Consider the following 16,641-nt stretch of genomic DNA (forward strand, 5'->3'; position numbering starts at 1 on the left):
CTGCTGCCTTCATCAGCTTTATGCCCATGTTTTCCTGCAAACATGGAAATCTTGAGTGACAAATTCCATGCAACCAACACAAGATAAAAAGAATCTGCTCTTTCTCCTGCATGCTACTTGGAAATGAAGAGATGGTACATACGTTTCAAATAAAGTTGAACTCAGTCTTAGAAAATAAAATGAAGCATGATCTTGGCCCCATGAAATAAGAGCTCCAAATGCAGGCCAAAGTGTTTAGTGCTTCACAGGACTGATTCCTCCCACAATGCTAGCTTGCTGTTACAATCTGCTATTTTCATCTGGAACTGTACACCCTACATAATATAGCTGAAACTTTCAGATGATCGCTATAAACTCCAAGCCAGATGCTTTAAACCTGGTAAATGGATGTCAGCATACTTAAAATAAACCGACATTTCCTGGAGCTTCCAAATTACTTGCTGTGAGCTCTGTGCACAAGGAAACAGAGGAGACCATCTCTGGGACAGAACAGCCCAGAATATTATGGGGTCACCTTGGGTAATTCTTGCACCAAAGGCTGCGGAAAACACACCTCTAGCTATTTCCTAATCCCTCCCATTCGGAGGAGGGAGAAACAACTATGAACAACGTGCCCCTATTTCTGCATAGCTGAATTACCCTGGAATGTGGCACAATCTTGATACAGACGTAATCCTTAATTTTTTTTATGTCTCCCCTTTATCAAAGAAAGACAAAGTGTAACAGGTGACTGATACAAACTTATAAATAAATCTCATAAAAATTGAAAAAAAAAAATACCAGTGAAGTTATCTCTAGATGTAGTAATAATAGGTCTACAGTAACTATGTGGCTCTTACCCCAAATCGAATACAGAAAAACAGACTCCTGAAACCAGGACCGAGTTTCTGTAGTTACTTTGGTAACAGAAGTTTTGCCTTAGCAGATGCTACAGCACTGAATATTGTTTAGACAAAAAGACTTAAGGACTTCAAATTAAGAATACACACTCAAAATTAATAGCTGGGTTTGAACCTTTTATCTACATAATTCTTTACGATGGTGTTAGTAAAAGCATGGCTAAAACATGATTTCAAGTTATCTGGTTTTCCTTTCATACTACTCACATCTACAGGCTTATCATCTGCAGCACGAGAAGCAATCAGAGTCCTTCCCTGCAAGTCAATGGTGAATTTTTCATCAGTCTGCTTTCTCTCAATTAAATTACAATCCAAATAGAGGGAAATGATCCCTGACTGCACACTAATACCAAGCTTATGCCACTGCCGATCAAACAATGAATAAATTTCTCGACTCTTAAAAGTGTAGTGCAGTATATTTCCCTGAGCAGATTTGGTCATATACTCCACAACCTTTTTTGTACCATCCAGAAGGACAGAGATCTGAAAGTAAAATAAAACAAAAGAAATGGTCATTTTAATCTTATGAGTATATATAAACTACATATGATAAAAATACTTCAACTACATAGATTAGGCAAGAATTATGCTATGAAGCATGCTTCTATGTAACTTTGTAAATATATATCAGCTATAAATCGTAACATGCCTTCTTATCCTAGTCTGCAGTCTTAACGCAATACATTTTGTTAAATTTCTGTCATTCCTATAATAAATCACCAATAATTTCAGAGCAGTCTGTCTATTCCATATAAACTGTAGCTAAATCCAGTGGTGAAACATCCACTAAGTTATATTTGCCGTATTATATGGGGAAAAAAAAAAAGAAACTTAATGAAAAAAATAAATCAAAGACGACTCTAACCTCAGGTGTGTCATACTGATTTAAAACCTGCCATATATACCAACGCTCTTTCTTGGTATTTCGCCGTACACGGAACGTAGCAACTAGAGAGTATTCTTCAGGAAGCCCATTTGGAAATACTTGCCTACAATAGGAGGGAGAAAAAAAAAAAAAGATTGCTTGTTATTCTTACAGACACAAACACTGCTTAAAAGGAATGAACAGAAATAATACCTGGTGAAAATAAGGAGCCAAATGCTCACTCACACTCATACAAATTCATGGGCTTCAGCATTCAGAAGTGCCTCTTAGCGAAAGTACAATTCAGTCTATTTATAAGAATAAATGGCTGAAGAGTTTGCTAATAAATTTTTTGCTCTAACTTTTTTAAAATCTGTGATTACCATAAATAGGAGTCTTAAAAGAACTGCTGCAAAGTAAATGCCACAAATAAACAAGTTTTAAAATATTGGTTTTCCCAACTTATTGCTTGGGATACCGGAACAAGTTTCCCAGAGGATTTGTCAATAATCCCCATCCTTGGAGACTTTCAAAACACAGCTGGAGAGGGCTCATAATAATTTGATCTAACTTTTAAATTGGTCCTGCTTTGAGCAGGGGCTTTGATCCAGTCACCTCCATAGGCAATGACTCAGGACGTCTTGAGTATCAGAACAACTGGACTTTAGCAGGCTTGAACAAAAATAAGGAATGCATTTCTGAATGAACGACTTGCTGTTGTTTGATTTTGTTATTCCTTTTTTACTTAAGATATGTCAACACCTCTAAAAAAAAAAAAAGTCTGACTTGCTACCTATATCACCAAACACAGTACAACACCACTACTATGAACTATTTGAAAAGTTTGTATTACAGAAAAAATGAAAATTAGTCTGTAACTCAAGCCTACAGACTTTAGTAATCAGTGAATATATATTAATTCTGTCCTAAACAAATTAGGATGGTGCAATCAACCTCTTTCTTTTGAAACTTCTGCATTTCAAATTATTTGTTTTCTAAGACAGAGGCAAGACAAATGAAAACCACAGATGCAAACACTACAGAACATATGAGTTGCTGAACTGTTAACATTGCTGTTTGCTGAAAACTGTCAGGATTGTCCAGCTAGCCACATTGCAAAAGGCAATCCCTGAATCAGAGCGAAGGAAACCTGAGGGCCCCATGCAGCAGAAAAATTTCCTCCGTTTTAGTTCCCACAATCATGTGAAGTAAATGATTTAGTTTTAAAAAAAACAAATGGAATTATAATTACACAGTAATGTGCTATAAAGGCTTTATTAAAAAAAAACTAAAACCAAACCAAAACAAAGGGGAACAAAAAAGAAAAGAGGAAAGCACCAGCTGACAAGACAATAACCCCACAACCCTCCTGGAAATCACTGCACTTCAGTTAACTCAGGATCTCAGGAAAAATGCCTTCTGTGCAGAGAAGCCTGCTCTAAACCCCGCCAAAGAGCTTCTTTATGGACTAACACCTATTTAAGTCCCTTATGTGGGAATACACTTCTTTGGCTTATTTCCCACAGCTGATTCCTGTTTTATCCCAGGACCAAATTGGCTGCTTTCCCACATTGTTAGTGGACCCACGTGCTCTGTTGTACAGCTATAGATGTTTCAATGTCAAAAGGCAAGGCAAAAGTGAATAGGCTTTGCAGGACTTAGATCTAGATTTCATACTACTCTGTATTTTAATTATAGCATAAAGAATATGTCTATGATTTATAAAGAAAATACCTTCAGTGGGCATTAGTAACACATGAGTGCGTCTCTGCAGGACAGTAGACTATCTGGACATGGGATCAGCCCTCTGGTTTACAGCACCCCATGCAAGCTAAGGAGATGGCATCTCAGGTTTACAGCTGTAAACTAGACAGGATATCTGGCTCTTGGAGCATCTGATTAGCTCTCCAAAATCAATTAAGTTTCCCAGCTAAGTTCCATATTGGGAGACACAGAGGAGTCTACATTAATGGGCAAAGGGCAGACAACTGTGGAAGGGCAATAATCAGAAATCTTGATCAAATGACAGGAAGGGAAACCATCATAAGTCTGCAAAACAAACGGAAGTAGTTTCTGGACGTGGTAGGTATTCTAGTAAACATGGAGCACTTTTTTCCTCACCATCATTGCTTTTTACTGTAAGCCTCCCTGACACTTTAAGAGCCATCTAAATGAATGACAGTATTAGTCTTCTAAAATTTTAAGTGCTTCTTTCAGAATTTTCTCAAAAAAATTTGGTTGTGTGTGAGTGCACATGATACAAAATTATCCTTCTTAACTGTTTATCAAACCATTTGGGAAACACGACAAGAGTTAAGGTGTGGACCAGCATTATGAAACAGGGCAGGAATTTACTCTAGCTTCTCTTACCTTTGAACTGACAGAGAAAACTGTATTGGGGGAAATGAGAAAAGCAGACAAGGTCAAATTAATTCCTAAGGGCATTACACTGATTTCAGTGAAGTCAACTAAAAAGGTAAGATTTAAGCAGAATTGGACCAAGGATAAATTCAGTTAGATTCACAAAATAATTTCGGTAGGAAGGTACCTCTGGAGGCCAATGGATCTAACCCCCTGCTCAAAGCAGGGCCAACCTGAAAATTATATCAGGTTACTATAAGTCCTGTCCAGCTGAGTTTTTAAAGTTTCCAAGAATGGCGATTATTCCACAACCGTCTGGGAAACTTGTTCCAGCATCTGGCCAAATTGGTATCCAACTACACAATTTGGTATCCAACCACTGTATACCAAAGACATAACTTAACAGAAGCAATATCTTTATTCTGAGAAGAGTTCTCATTGTGTAACTAAATGACTTTTTGGTCACCAAGGAATGTTCATTAACAAATGCTTTAACGTATACACTTAACACTCAACCCTTCCCAGCCAGATGATGAATGCTAAAAGGAAAAAAGTTAAGGGATAAAATACTCAGAAAACTAGCAAGCTATCTACTACTATGCACAATTTCCCCTATTTTCTTGCTCCCTGAATGGCTTCAAGTAAACGTAATAGAATAAAAAGCATGCATCTAGCATCGATGTGACTTAGGCACAGACAATGAGTAAGATACTACAGCAAAATCTAAGTATTACTGCCACATTGTCTTCAACTCTGTAAAGCTCAGTTAAAAACTCCTCAGAAATAGGCAAAGTATGCATGTGTTTAAACAATAAATATATAATGACACTTGATGGGAAAAAAAAAAGGCAGAACAGAAGCGTGGACATAAAACCTCATACAGGAACATGAGAAAAGCCAAACCACAATTTTGCAGAATACTGAATTTGAAATTCAGAAGTTCTTTGAATGTTTAATATACGGTTTTGCGTGATTGCATCTACACACATTTAAAAACTAATGAGAGAACTAATGAGACGTCATGTGCAGGGTGAAAACAGTACAGAAGCAGCATTAAATGTTAATGAAAAATACAAAAGCAAGTTGTTCCACATGTCCACAGCTCAACAAGTACTTCCTCATAGAGTGTTTACCCTTTCCATGTGAGGAGAGAGAAAAAGGATGAAAAAAACCTGTACCAAGCTCACCTCAAAGTCTACAGATGTAAAGCACAAATACAGAGAACATTAATTTAGGGTAATACCTCATGGTGTCCAAGCCAAAAGCAGTAAGAGAGATGACAGGTCTTAAGAAAGCCCTAACATTACAGAAATATGGGTAGCAATTAATAAGGGTGCAAATTCATCTATAAAGATGACAAGAAAGAACTTACAAGTTCAAACAGACAAGCAAAGGAGGGTATCCTTGGCATCTGGTCTCTGAACCAGTGGATGCTTATGGTTTTTTGGACAAGAGTGTCCGAACCAAAATACATAATCAGACTTGGGAGCAAAAACATGAATCTGAGATTTTCCTCTCCCAGGAAGTATCCTTAACGGTGGGACAACAGTCAAGTTCTCCCATTCCTGTTGAGCTTCCTTAGCTTAGGACAATCCAAACCAGACATCCTTCCTGGATGACTGCTCTAACCTTTAAGGCTATTGAAGAGGTTTCCTCTCCCTGTTCGACACTGAAAGCTCTCATGACTGCTATGGTTTGTGTTGAATTCAATGTTCTCCAAGCTTATTATGTGTGATTTAAGCACAGTCAATGGCTTAGGCACCTCTGGGAACACTGGCAGCGTTCAGGCGTCTCTATACACATCTTTGAGGCACAATGAAACTTGGGTGGGAGTAACATGCCTGGTGCTTCTGAGCTTCCCTGGAAGTTATGCCCAGACGCCAGGGGAAATCTGTTGTCCAAAATGACTCATTTTAGGTGCCACCAGGGTTTAGGTGGTGCTTGAGAAGAGGCAATTTGAATCACTCTCTGAGACCCAGGCGCCCACAGTCTGACTAAATTATACTTTAGGTGGAAATTAAACAGTTTGATTTTCTCCCTCTGTCCATATTGTCAATAGTATATAATAAAAAATTAAAGTTGATGAATGGAGCACTGTGTTCTCAAAGCAAAGCACACCCTTGGTGGAAACTGCTGAAAACAATAGCAGGAACTGAAGCACACGAACTGAATACCACAGGCTTGAATTTACACCACCCTAGCCTGCTGGATTGAGATGTACTGTAAATTACAGAGGCCCCAGCTGGCAGATTGAGGAGACCAAGGAAAACAAGCAGGAAAATCCCTAAAAATACAAGGTTTTACATCATAAACATATATGTTACAAATCCAGATGTTCAGGTATCTCTTAATGTTCCACAGGTTGAAGCATCAGGCAGATGCATCCAGAATATTAATAAATACACACTGACCTTCCTGTAACAACTACTTGCCATTCTATCAAAGCATATGTATACCGAGAGTGGCAAAGGCTTTTGTTGCATTCTCCTCTTTTTTACTGGATTAAATGTAGCCATAATTTTTCCTAAAAACAGGTGCTGTGGCCCAAGCACAGTACAGACTTTATGTTATGAGGTTACTAGAAGACCAGTTACAGGAATTTTGCACGAACTTTACCAGTGTATTTGTGCATACCTTCCACTGTTTGTAACGATCAAGTATAGACTGATTTTTGGCAAAATATTTGCTTATTCATTTGTTTCCTCAAAAGTTCTGAAAATTTCTGAAATGCAGATACCAGCTGGTTCTCTTACTGCTACTATACTAAAAGAAGTAATTATGAATGAATTAACTGTGTATTCACTGTGCTATAAACGGTTTTAGTTCTATCTTTGTAAAGCAGCATTGAGTTACCCATATCAAATTTAGTAAGGCAATCCTTTATTTACCTTTTGTTTTTATTAAAAAAAAAAAAAAAAAAAGCACTAATGGAAAAGCAGCATCTATTTTTAAATCTTATGAACTCTAATTGTTCCATATCGAATGAGAATACACTACAGCATATGATAAACTTCCGTATTTACAAGTATCAATGAAGCCTCCAGCTTGCTGAATATCTTCCAAGAAGAGAAAGATGAGCCAACTTACATTTCCTGAGAGTGAAGTGAGAGATGTTTAGAGTTTATGGCAAGACGTATCTTTTCCAGCTGACATATACCATTACCTGGTATATGTCACTTGTAACTTGACAATGTTACAATAATTTGGTGACCAGAGCTCAAGGAGTTAGTTTAAACAACTTTCCTATGGTGGGTAATGATTTATTTAGTACTACGTCGACGGAGACACTGAAATCTTAACCTTTTCGTGTTTGCTAAGAGATTTAAACTGAGATCCTTTATGAATAAAAAAGTAAAGTTCAGGTGACCAAGTAAAAAAACCTCCACGTTATTCTCAATATTTCTACATCAAATTACCATATTATTGATTCTAGGTTTTTGCCTAACTCGACTGGTACAATGAGAGAAGGGAAAATAACTAGCTAGAACAATTTACCATTCTCTGCCTAGAAAGGGTATTTTAAATTCTTTTCAAATAAAAGAACAGCTGTTTGTTACTCAGAATAAGAAATAATTTCCTTCTCATTCATCTTCCTCAAATCACATTAAGATGCACTATACTGTTTCATGTTACATTAGGCCTCAAGTTGTTTTCATATGACACATTATATGATGCAACTCAAGGGAAACTATTCAGACAGCTTAAGAGTTATTAATTACTTAGGGAGAGCTCAACCCACTCAGAAAATGTACCGCTGAAAGCAAAGCTGCAAATTATTTTAACATTGAGAAGAGGGATTTACCTAATATTTCAGATACTTCAACATGCCTCTGCTTTCATTTACTGAACAGGTATAGATTAGCTGTCACTTTTAATATACAGGTGGTTTAGAAATTTTTTTTTGTAAAATCAATGTTATTGCTATCAAAACTTTAAAGGGCATTTTAAAAAAGATTGGTTTGAAAAAGAAATAGAAATACCAAAACTGTTATGTTTGCGCAGAGTACTTTTCCCCTAGGGTTTCCAGCAGTATTCTTTATCCTTATTTACAGGAATTATTGGTGAACTCCTGGCCCTAACTAAATCAAAGGCCAGTCTTCCGTTGATTTAAAAGAGGTCAGGCTAACTAAACTATGTCTGCTTTCCAAGTTGGCCAATTTCTGTGCATTTTAACTTTTCAGGAAAAAAAAAAAAATAGCAGTCAGCAGCAATAAGAACTACAGACCTAAAAGTAGTAACATATAATAACAGACACTGGAAATGCAATAATTTTTCTTCTAATTTTCCTAAGCAGAATTCTGCAGCCTGACAAAGTTTTGAGAAAATTCAAGTCAACATTTAGGCTTTTGGAGTCTTATCTTGTGGAAGGCAACTTTCACCATTTCTGATACAGTTATACACTTGCCTCAGCTTGGATATTTGTTTTGTGAACCAAATAGGTCTCAGAGCAATCAGTGAACTTTCCTTGTACCTGGAAAATGAAAATAACCCTAGCAAAGACCAAAGGCTACCAAAAGCAAGAACATGTGATTTGGGCACGCAGACATTCACTTTTTCTCCCCTTTTTAATAACGAATATATTTTAAAATGTAAAAAGATGACAAAATGGGTTCAGAAACTTGCAAGAGTATCACATTATAAAATACTATATTCAAACAGTATGCTTCCCCTTCCAAAATATCACAGCTTACCCTGAATGTTGCACAGTAAATTAAGCTGCTCTAATCAGTAGTAAGCATCTTTCCATATAGAGGCACACACCGTGGCAAAGAACGACAGCCGTACCACCAGAGAACATTGTGAAAGAAAATGAGTGAGGGAAGAGGAGAAAGCCAGAGCCTGACTACTTCAGCAAGCTAAAACTTCACTCAAAGAAATCTCATACTCCAAAACACCCTCCCGCACCTGCACTGGTATAGACTCAAGAAAACCAAATGCAACAGAGTGGATGCAGGCATGGATATACTACAGTAAGCTGCCTTTTTATGTACAAAGCAAATAAAGGAAATGTATAGGGTACTAGAAAGATTTGGGCAGCTTTTGCAGTATACAGGCATTGAGATGTTCCTCCAGGCGCTTTTGAGCTCAACATCTAATGCATGGTTACCTGTGATTCACAAAGACTGAAGTTGATCTATATGATTCACTCAGGTCTTACACTAAATACAGGTCTTGCATTCAGACTGTTTCTTTTCCTTAGGAGACGACCAGAGAACAAGCAAACATACTGCTCTCAGTGTCTGAGAAACAGGGAACACAGATGACAAAAACGTGGAACTCTAGCTCTTCGACAAAGGGGAAAAACATTTCCTCTGCATCTGCTTTCTTCTATTCATGCAATTGCATGACACCTTCTGCTGTTCCTCTGCCTCGTGCTGCTCAAACCAGACTGGTTTTCCATGTGTTGACACCACTTACTGACTGAGAAACATGCAGAGACTTTCTAATGTTCCTGGCAGAAAGTCACCAAAACCAGCCTCTGTTGCCTCAGTCTGTTTTTTCCACCTGATTCTTCTCATATATATTTTCAGTAGCTGTGGCAGTCAGGTAACACCTCTGTAGCATGTACTGATCTATCAGTAACTGATACCTCCAGTTCCATCTGACCCTCCTCACATGGACGTTACAATAAGAAGTTGCATTCAGTCTACTGGGTGTAGTCTCGCGAATACGGTGATGTTTCTCATACCAAGTGCCCTTTCAGCGAGCATTTCTCCACATTGCATTAATGCTAAATCTGCTCACGTATCAAAATTAAGCAATGTCAGTTAGGAAGAGCTCCTTCCAGTACCAGCATCCATCCCCCTAGCATAGCTACACTGAAAATATAAAAATAACGCAAAAGAAATGCATCTCTTCTGAACTCTCACCATCTCCTGTCAGGAATCATGCTTTTCCTAGATGTATACCTCATTCTCCTTTCCTTTCTGTAGCTAAATGCAGAACATCACACACATGCGCACCACCCATCCCCACTTTTCTAACAGGTTTCTGCTCCTGTGATCCACTGTAGGGAATGAAACCTCCCTGTACACAGGCAAACATGGTCTTATGGTCCAGCATGAATGTCCCAGAAACCTTCAGCGCTTTTCCATACTCAGAACCACACTAATAAATCAATTGCCTCTATAAGGAAGCTTACTCAGGGTCTGACACATTTCTGATACGCAATCCACAAAAACCAAACAAAAGTTTCTCTTTGGAGATTAATGGCAGAATCCGGAGAAGTGTGATGATCTGTCCATTTCTTCGGTGGGTCCGTGATTGTCTCCTAAGATACGGTCTTTGTTCAAAATTTAAACTTAAGATGTGCTTAAAAGAATGGCAGAGATTTAAGTTCTCTTCAAGTCAGTCAAGGATTGTATCAAGATTTTTGGCATTTTTACATAATCTCTCAAGGCCATTTTGCTTTGCTGAACGTCCTAAAATCCAGTTGTGGCATTCTTTTTTTCACGTGCGGCAACCATCAAGAGAAGAGGACATAAACTTAAATACTTTTAAAGAAACTTTACATGCTTCTTTTAACACCTACCCAAGTCTTTATTTAGACGTTTTATGAGCAGCTTTAACTCATGTGGTCCTTCTAGTTTGCTCCCAGAAATGGAACAAAGACAACAGGTCTAGTTATTAGAGTAGTCTGATATTTGGCAGTCTCTAAAGTCAATAAGATATTAAATTCTTATGCTAAATATGACTATCTACAGCAGAATGGAGCTATTCGGCTGATGAAGAAACCCTCTGAAGATGTTAGAGAAAAAAATAATTACGGTAACCTCTGAAAGTCAACTGGCAGTGAAAATTGCTCTGCATGCATTTTTACATGCTTCCTACCCTGAAGCAAGATCTATGGTACAGTGTTAATTATTTGTAGATCTCTGGTTGCTGTTGTCTGGAAAAGCAAAGCAGACGCAGCCTACAATAGAGGATTTGTCTATCAGAGGCCATGATCATTCAGTCTGAAGACAGATGATGCACTTCATACTTTCGAAAGAAGGGAGGAAATCAGGAACGACATATCTTTTTTCTTGGCCTATATATCCATATAATCTTCTCTAGAGGGCAAAGAAATCTAAGTACGCATCTCTCCTTGGAGGTTTTCACAGCCAATTTACTAGCACCGTACAGACATTCGTACAGTTATGGAGAGTGTGATGGGTTGACCCTGGCTGGTTGCCAGGGGCCCACCAAAGCCGTTCTATCACTCCCCCTCCTCAGCTGGACAGGGGAGAGAAAATATAACAAAGAGCTTGTGGGTCGAGGTAAGGACAGGAGAGAGATCACTCACCAATTACCGTCACGGGCAAAACAGACTCAACTTGGGGAAAATTAACTCACTTTATTACAAATCAACCAGACCAGAGTAATGAGAAATAAAACCAAATCTCAGAACACTTTCCCTCCACCCCTCCCTTCTTCCCGGGCACAACTTCACTCCCGGCTTCTCTACCAACCCCCCAGCGGCACAGGGGGACGGGGAATGGGGTTTACGGTCAGTTCATCGCACGTTGTTTTCTGCCGCTTCATCCTCCTCAGGGGGAGGACTCATCACACTCTTCCCTGCTCCAGCATGGGGTCCCACCCACGGGAGACAGTCCTCCACGAACTTCTCCAACGTGGGCCCTTCCCACGGGCTGCAGTTCTTCACGAGCACACTGCTCCAGCGTGGGTCCCCCACGGGGTCACAAGTCCTGCCAGAAAACCTGCTCCGTGGGCTCCTCTCTCCACAGATCCGCAGGTCCTGCCAGGAGCCTGCTCCAGCGCAGGGTTCCCACGGGGTCACAGCCTCCTTCGGGAACCCACCTGCTCTGGCGTGGGGTCCTCCACGGGCTACAGGTGGAGATCTGCTCCACCGTGGACCTCCATGGACTGCAGGGGGACAGCCTGCCTCACCATGGTCTTCACGGGAAACTCTGCTCCGGCACCTGGAGCGTCTCCTCCCCCTCCTTCTTCACTGACCTTGGTGTCCGCAGGGTTGTTTCTCTTACATGTTCTCACTCCTCTCTCCGGCTGCCAAATACTGCCTGTCCCAACTTTTTCCTTCTTAAAAATGTTATCACAGAGGCGTTACCACTATCGCTGATTGGCTCGGCCTTGGCTGGCGGCGGGTCCGTCTTAGAGCCGGCTGGTATTGGCTCTCTCTTGAACACAGGGGAAGCTTCCAGCAACTTCTTACAGAAGCCACCCCTGTAACACCCCGCCCGCTACCAAAACCTTGCCACACAAAGCCAATACAGGAGAGACACCAGCTGATTCCAGAAACAGAATGGTCTTTTCAGTTTGGTACATAGGAGGGCTGGTCAGCTCCAGCAGAGCTGCATGCCGAGAGACTCGCACCCTCCTACTTCTCACGCTGGTCTTGTGAGAGCTACCTTGTGTAGTTCTGCATGACATCATGCTACCCAACCTAAATGTGTTGTTTCCTTAGAACCCTCAATTTCTTCCTGTTTGGTCTCCCCTCACCCCCATCCCAAACTTTTAGTAGCTTTTTACAATGAATCAATGGAACAAGCGCTAGCAAAATGAACGGTTGATTACACTTGAACGGGCTCCCCACTTCCTTCCCCGGTTTGTTCTGTAAGGTCCTAGACAACCCTAGCTGACGGTAAAAGGCAAACCATCTCACAGGCCAGCATCCCTCTTATGAAAACGCTGAGTGCTCACAGTAAACATAATAGCATGGCTGGCAGTGGAAAGGGAGAGCTAGAAGGACTGCTGTATGGAGTGCAGCTGAACTAAACTAAGGGATGCTTTTTTCCTGACCTCCTCAAATAATTGCCTGGATAACTAGCCTCCTCCTCTTCAGCATCCAGGACTGCCTATAAATAAATTCATTCCAGGCTAAAGTCACAAGCAGGACATGCTAAGAAGTGCTTGAGAAAAAAGGCACAGGCAACACCAAAGGTACTACAGCCTACAACACTGTTATAGATGGATATACCCACCCATCTCGGTTCCAGCTGATCTCCCCCAAAAAAGAAGGTATAAGTGGTGAAGATTAAGTTACCAACAGAAGAGAACAGAGTAGGAAAGAAGGTTTATGATACCAGATACCAGGGTCTGACCTGAAATAAGTAGCTCTGTCAGCTGCAAGAGTGAAGCTACAGAGAGAGAACATGCTTTTGCTTTAACACCCCCTACACACAGCATGACTAGTCTATGAATATTTAAGCCTGGTGTTCTGCTTACTATTTGAAGGATAATTAGATAAATAATGTGCTCTTTTACAGTTTGTAAAAACTGTTAACATTCATGAATTCTAAACGAATGAATATCGAAAATAAAAGATCAAAAAAATTCATTTGCATCACATCAAAAGACCTAATAGCATTTTCAGAAACCGGAAATTATCACTTTTCTGAAGTCTCAGGACTTAGAAACGAGTTGTCTAATTAAAGTTAAAAAAAAAAAAAAAAAAAAAAAGAGTACATACAGCTTAGCCTGCATCTGTCACATTTTCTGTAATAATGAGATTTTTGGTAAGTTACAGATGAAATGGGGTTAAATTATATCAAGCTCAAAAATATCAACATTGCATTGCTATCTGCCGAGTCATAACTATGTTTAACACGATGGGCCAAGGACCTTGCTAACCCTGTTACTATCAGACCCAGCTGGGAAATGGCCAGGTATTCCCTTTAAAAGGCTAGGAGAGAAACAAAAAAAATCTTGTAAAGAGAGATGGGGTCTTGCATTAGGCCCAAGACAGAGGTGTTGAAAAGGGGCTTCAAGCAGTGGTAGCTTTGGATAAGTCAATGAACATTTTATTTAGATTTTTCCTAAGCTTCACATCAAAAGAACCCAACAAACCCAGCTTGAAAGGATACTGGATATTGCCGGGAGTCCTTCTCAGGCTGGGGAAACAGGCCAGATGCCTTATATCCAAACAAGGAAGCTTGATATGCTGGAAATTTACAAACTTTTCTCAAAACAGCAAAGGCTCCACAGTACAAAAACTTTGCATTGAAACAATGCATCAACTATAACTTCATTTGAGGTTGAATCATCTATCTAACTTCTATGCGAAAGTAACAGAACTAGAATGAACAATGACCTTATTTTTCAGCAGTAAGGCTGAGATTGAAGTCTTTACTGCTGATGAAAATTCTTGAGAACATCGTATTACCTACTACAAACCCCAGGCTAGTAGATGAAGCACGGAAAAGTTATGACAGTAAAGAAAATATCATTAATATCACCAATATTTTGCGTTGTATAAAATTGTAACATTTAAGCATGCAATGAGATGCAAGAATTATTTTGGAAGTTTTAAAAAGGAAATACTTTGTTCCCTCACTGTCCTATGACGAAAACAGCATTTTGATGAATTCACTCTTACCCTATAAATTACTTGGCTGACAATGGAATTAAGTACCTAGTATTATGGGAATCTATATTCTTAAGGAAGAACATTCATTAACAGTATAGTCTATAATAGAATCATAGAATCCCAGAATGGTTGAGGTTGGAAGGGAGGTCACCTGGTTTGACTCCCCCTGCTCAGGCAGGGCCACCTAGAGCCAGCTCGATAGGAGTACACATTTACTTGTGTATGAGAACAAAATCAATCCAACATAAGCTGTTTAAAGAGATGACATTTAATTGTGATAAAAAAAGTTAGGATGCTGTAAAAAATGTAATCTTAGGCATAATAAGGATTCATATTAGTAGTGCTGACTGGTCCTTAAGGAAAGCAATGAAACAAGGCTACGTTATAACTCTTCAATCTTTCAAGAACTCTAGCAGTTAATGAGTCATGACTTTCCTTTCTGTGAAATCATATCAGCTATCTTGAATCACAAAGTGTTTTTTTAGTGCTCCTAACACTTTCACAACAAAGCAGTCTTAAGCTTGTGTAATTTCCTGGTAGCATAGCATATCTGTCTCCTCACACTAATAGTAATACAATCATTTATCACTTCCTAAATTTAAAGAAAGTCCTGCAGAAAGGAAAGCAACCAATAAAAAATGAGAAATCATTTCAAAGTCTATGCTCCTTTTTGAGTAAACACAGATGTCAGATGGCATTTCTTGCATCTAATGTTTTCAGACATTCAAGTCATCACACACAGTTTCATTACTGAACTACCACTACAACTTATCTTCTATGTTTGGTCCTGTTGTGGTACATTTTCCAATGTCTCTGTCCATACGATCATTCTTACGAGTTATTGTCTTTATCAATATTGTCCACAGTTCACATAGAATGAAACATTCTATGTTACACATGGTAAATTCTCAGTGACTTAATTTCACAGGAGATATTTAAAAAAAAAACACCACCCCAAACCCCATCTACTGCTCTAGAAGAATCCCCTCCCAAAACACCTTGTTTCCAAGTAACACCTTTACCTATAAAATGAGTGAGCATTATCTACTAATCCCACAAAAGTCAGCTGCTAGATGTCAATCCTGAGCAACAGCAATAATTTAATGCTGCAACTGCATGTGCTGTACTTCAAAGAAAGCACACCCAGCATGAAGGGTCCCAAGTGCAAGAATTGGACCTGGAAGTGCACTTCTTTCCCCCAAGTCTTGGCAAACAGTCCTGTTATTGTATGTGCTCCTAGTCAATACTATTATCTTTTTTGTTTAGTTTCACAGATTAAGTTAAACTGGCAGTCATCTAGCATTCTGACCTGCTCACTTAGACACAGGTCCAGTAAGACAAAAAATAAGGTGCGTGGAGTCACAGAACCTTGATGATGCTATCTGTGTTGTTACGTCTCAGGAGTGGTCCAAAGCAAACCTCACGTTCCTTAGCCATGAAACAGCCATTACTATTTTATAGGATATGCATTCAACAGTATTTGAGCAATCAACACTGCTCACCATAGACTATGAACATCCACATTTCTTACTAAACTCTCAGCAGAGTTCACAGAGAAAACTGACTAAAAGAGATAAATTGAAGTTTATCAAGGGCTTCAACATTAACATTGCTAATACAGGTGTAGCAATAAGCAGCAGCCTAATCCCTAAAATAAAAGATACACACATTTTCGTATGACAATTAAAAGCCTAATGCCATATTAGGAAAAATCAACAAGTTATTATTCAAGGCCTGTATTGTCATGCTCAATCCCAGGGTATTTTTAGGATTATTTTTTTTTTTTAATAGAATTCCAAGATCCTGTAAGTAGTCACATTGACTAAACCCCAAAATAACACAAATCTCTTGCACATGGTTCTGTTAATACGCCAGTATCTGTACATCAGGACTTAGTTTCTATAGATTACAGGCTGTTCTTCATGATTAAGTTTATTAAATCATTCCAAGTTTTGAAATGAGTTTGTGACATGACAAATATTCACTTGTGACAAGGCTGCAATCAGCAAACTCTGTACACTTATGACTGAAATCTTGTTGATACCCAGACATCCAAGTGAAAAATCCATGGCATGGACTGTACTATTCATGCAAAATTAAAGAAATTAATTAATTAATTAATTTTGAATTAAAGAAATCAAAAATTTGGCAATTTATCGCCATAAATAAAAAATGTTTCATTGAATGAT

The 16,641-nt window shown here is 39.0% G+C and overlaps 1 protein-coding gene across 8 annotated transcripts in view; it reads right to left on the reverse strand.

Moving 5' to 3' along the window:
• The window catches only part of COL19A1 (collagen type XIX alpha 1 chain), a 220,211-nt gene that overhangs the window by 160,782 nt on the left and 42,788 nt on the right, over positions 1-16,641 (reverse strand). For all 8 annotated transcript variants that reach the window (XM_030007470.2, XM_041127248.1, XM_030007468.2 and 5 more), the window contains 2 exons: positions 1,765-1,888; positions 1,107-1,382 (listed from right to left, as the gene is read on the reverse strand). In XM_030007470.2, the coding sequence (XP_029863330.1) occupies positions 1,107-1,382; positions 1,765-1,888 (400 nt within the window). The remainder of the gene's footprint in view (positions 1-1,106; positions 1,383-1,764; positions 1,889-16,641) is intronic.

The sequence above is a fragment of the Aquila chrysaetos genome, chromosome 2 (genome assembly GCF_900496995.4).
Source record: "Aquila chrysaetos chrysaetos chromosome 2, bAquChr1.4, whole genome shotgun sequence".
Classification (NCBI taxonomy): domain Eukaryota; kingdom Metazoa; phylum Chordata; class Aves; order Accipitriformes; family Accipitridae; genus Aquila; species Aquila chrysaetos.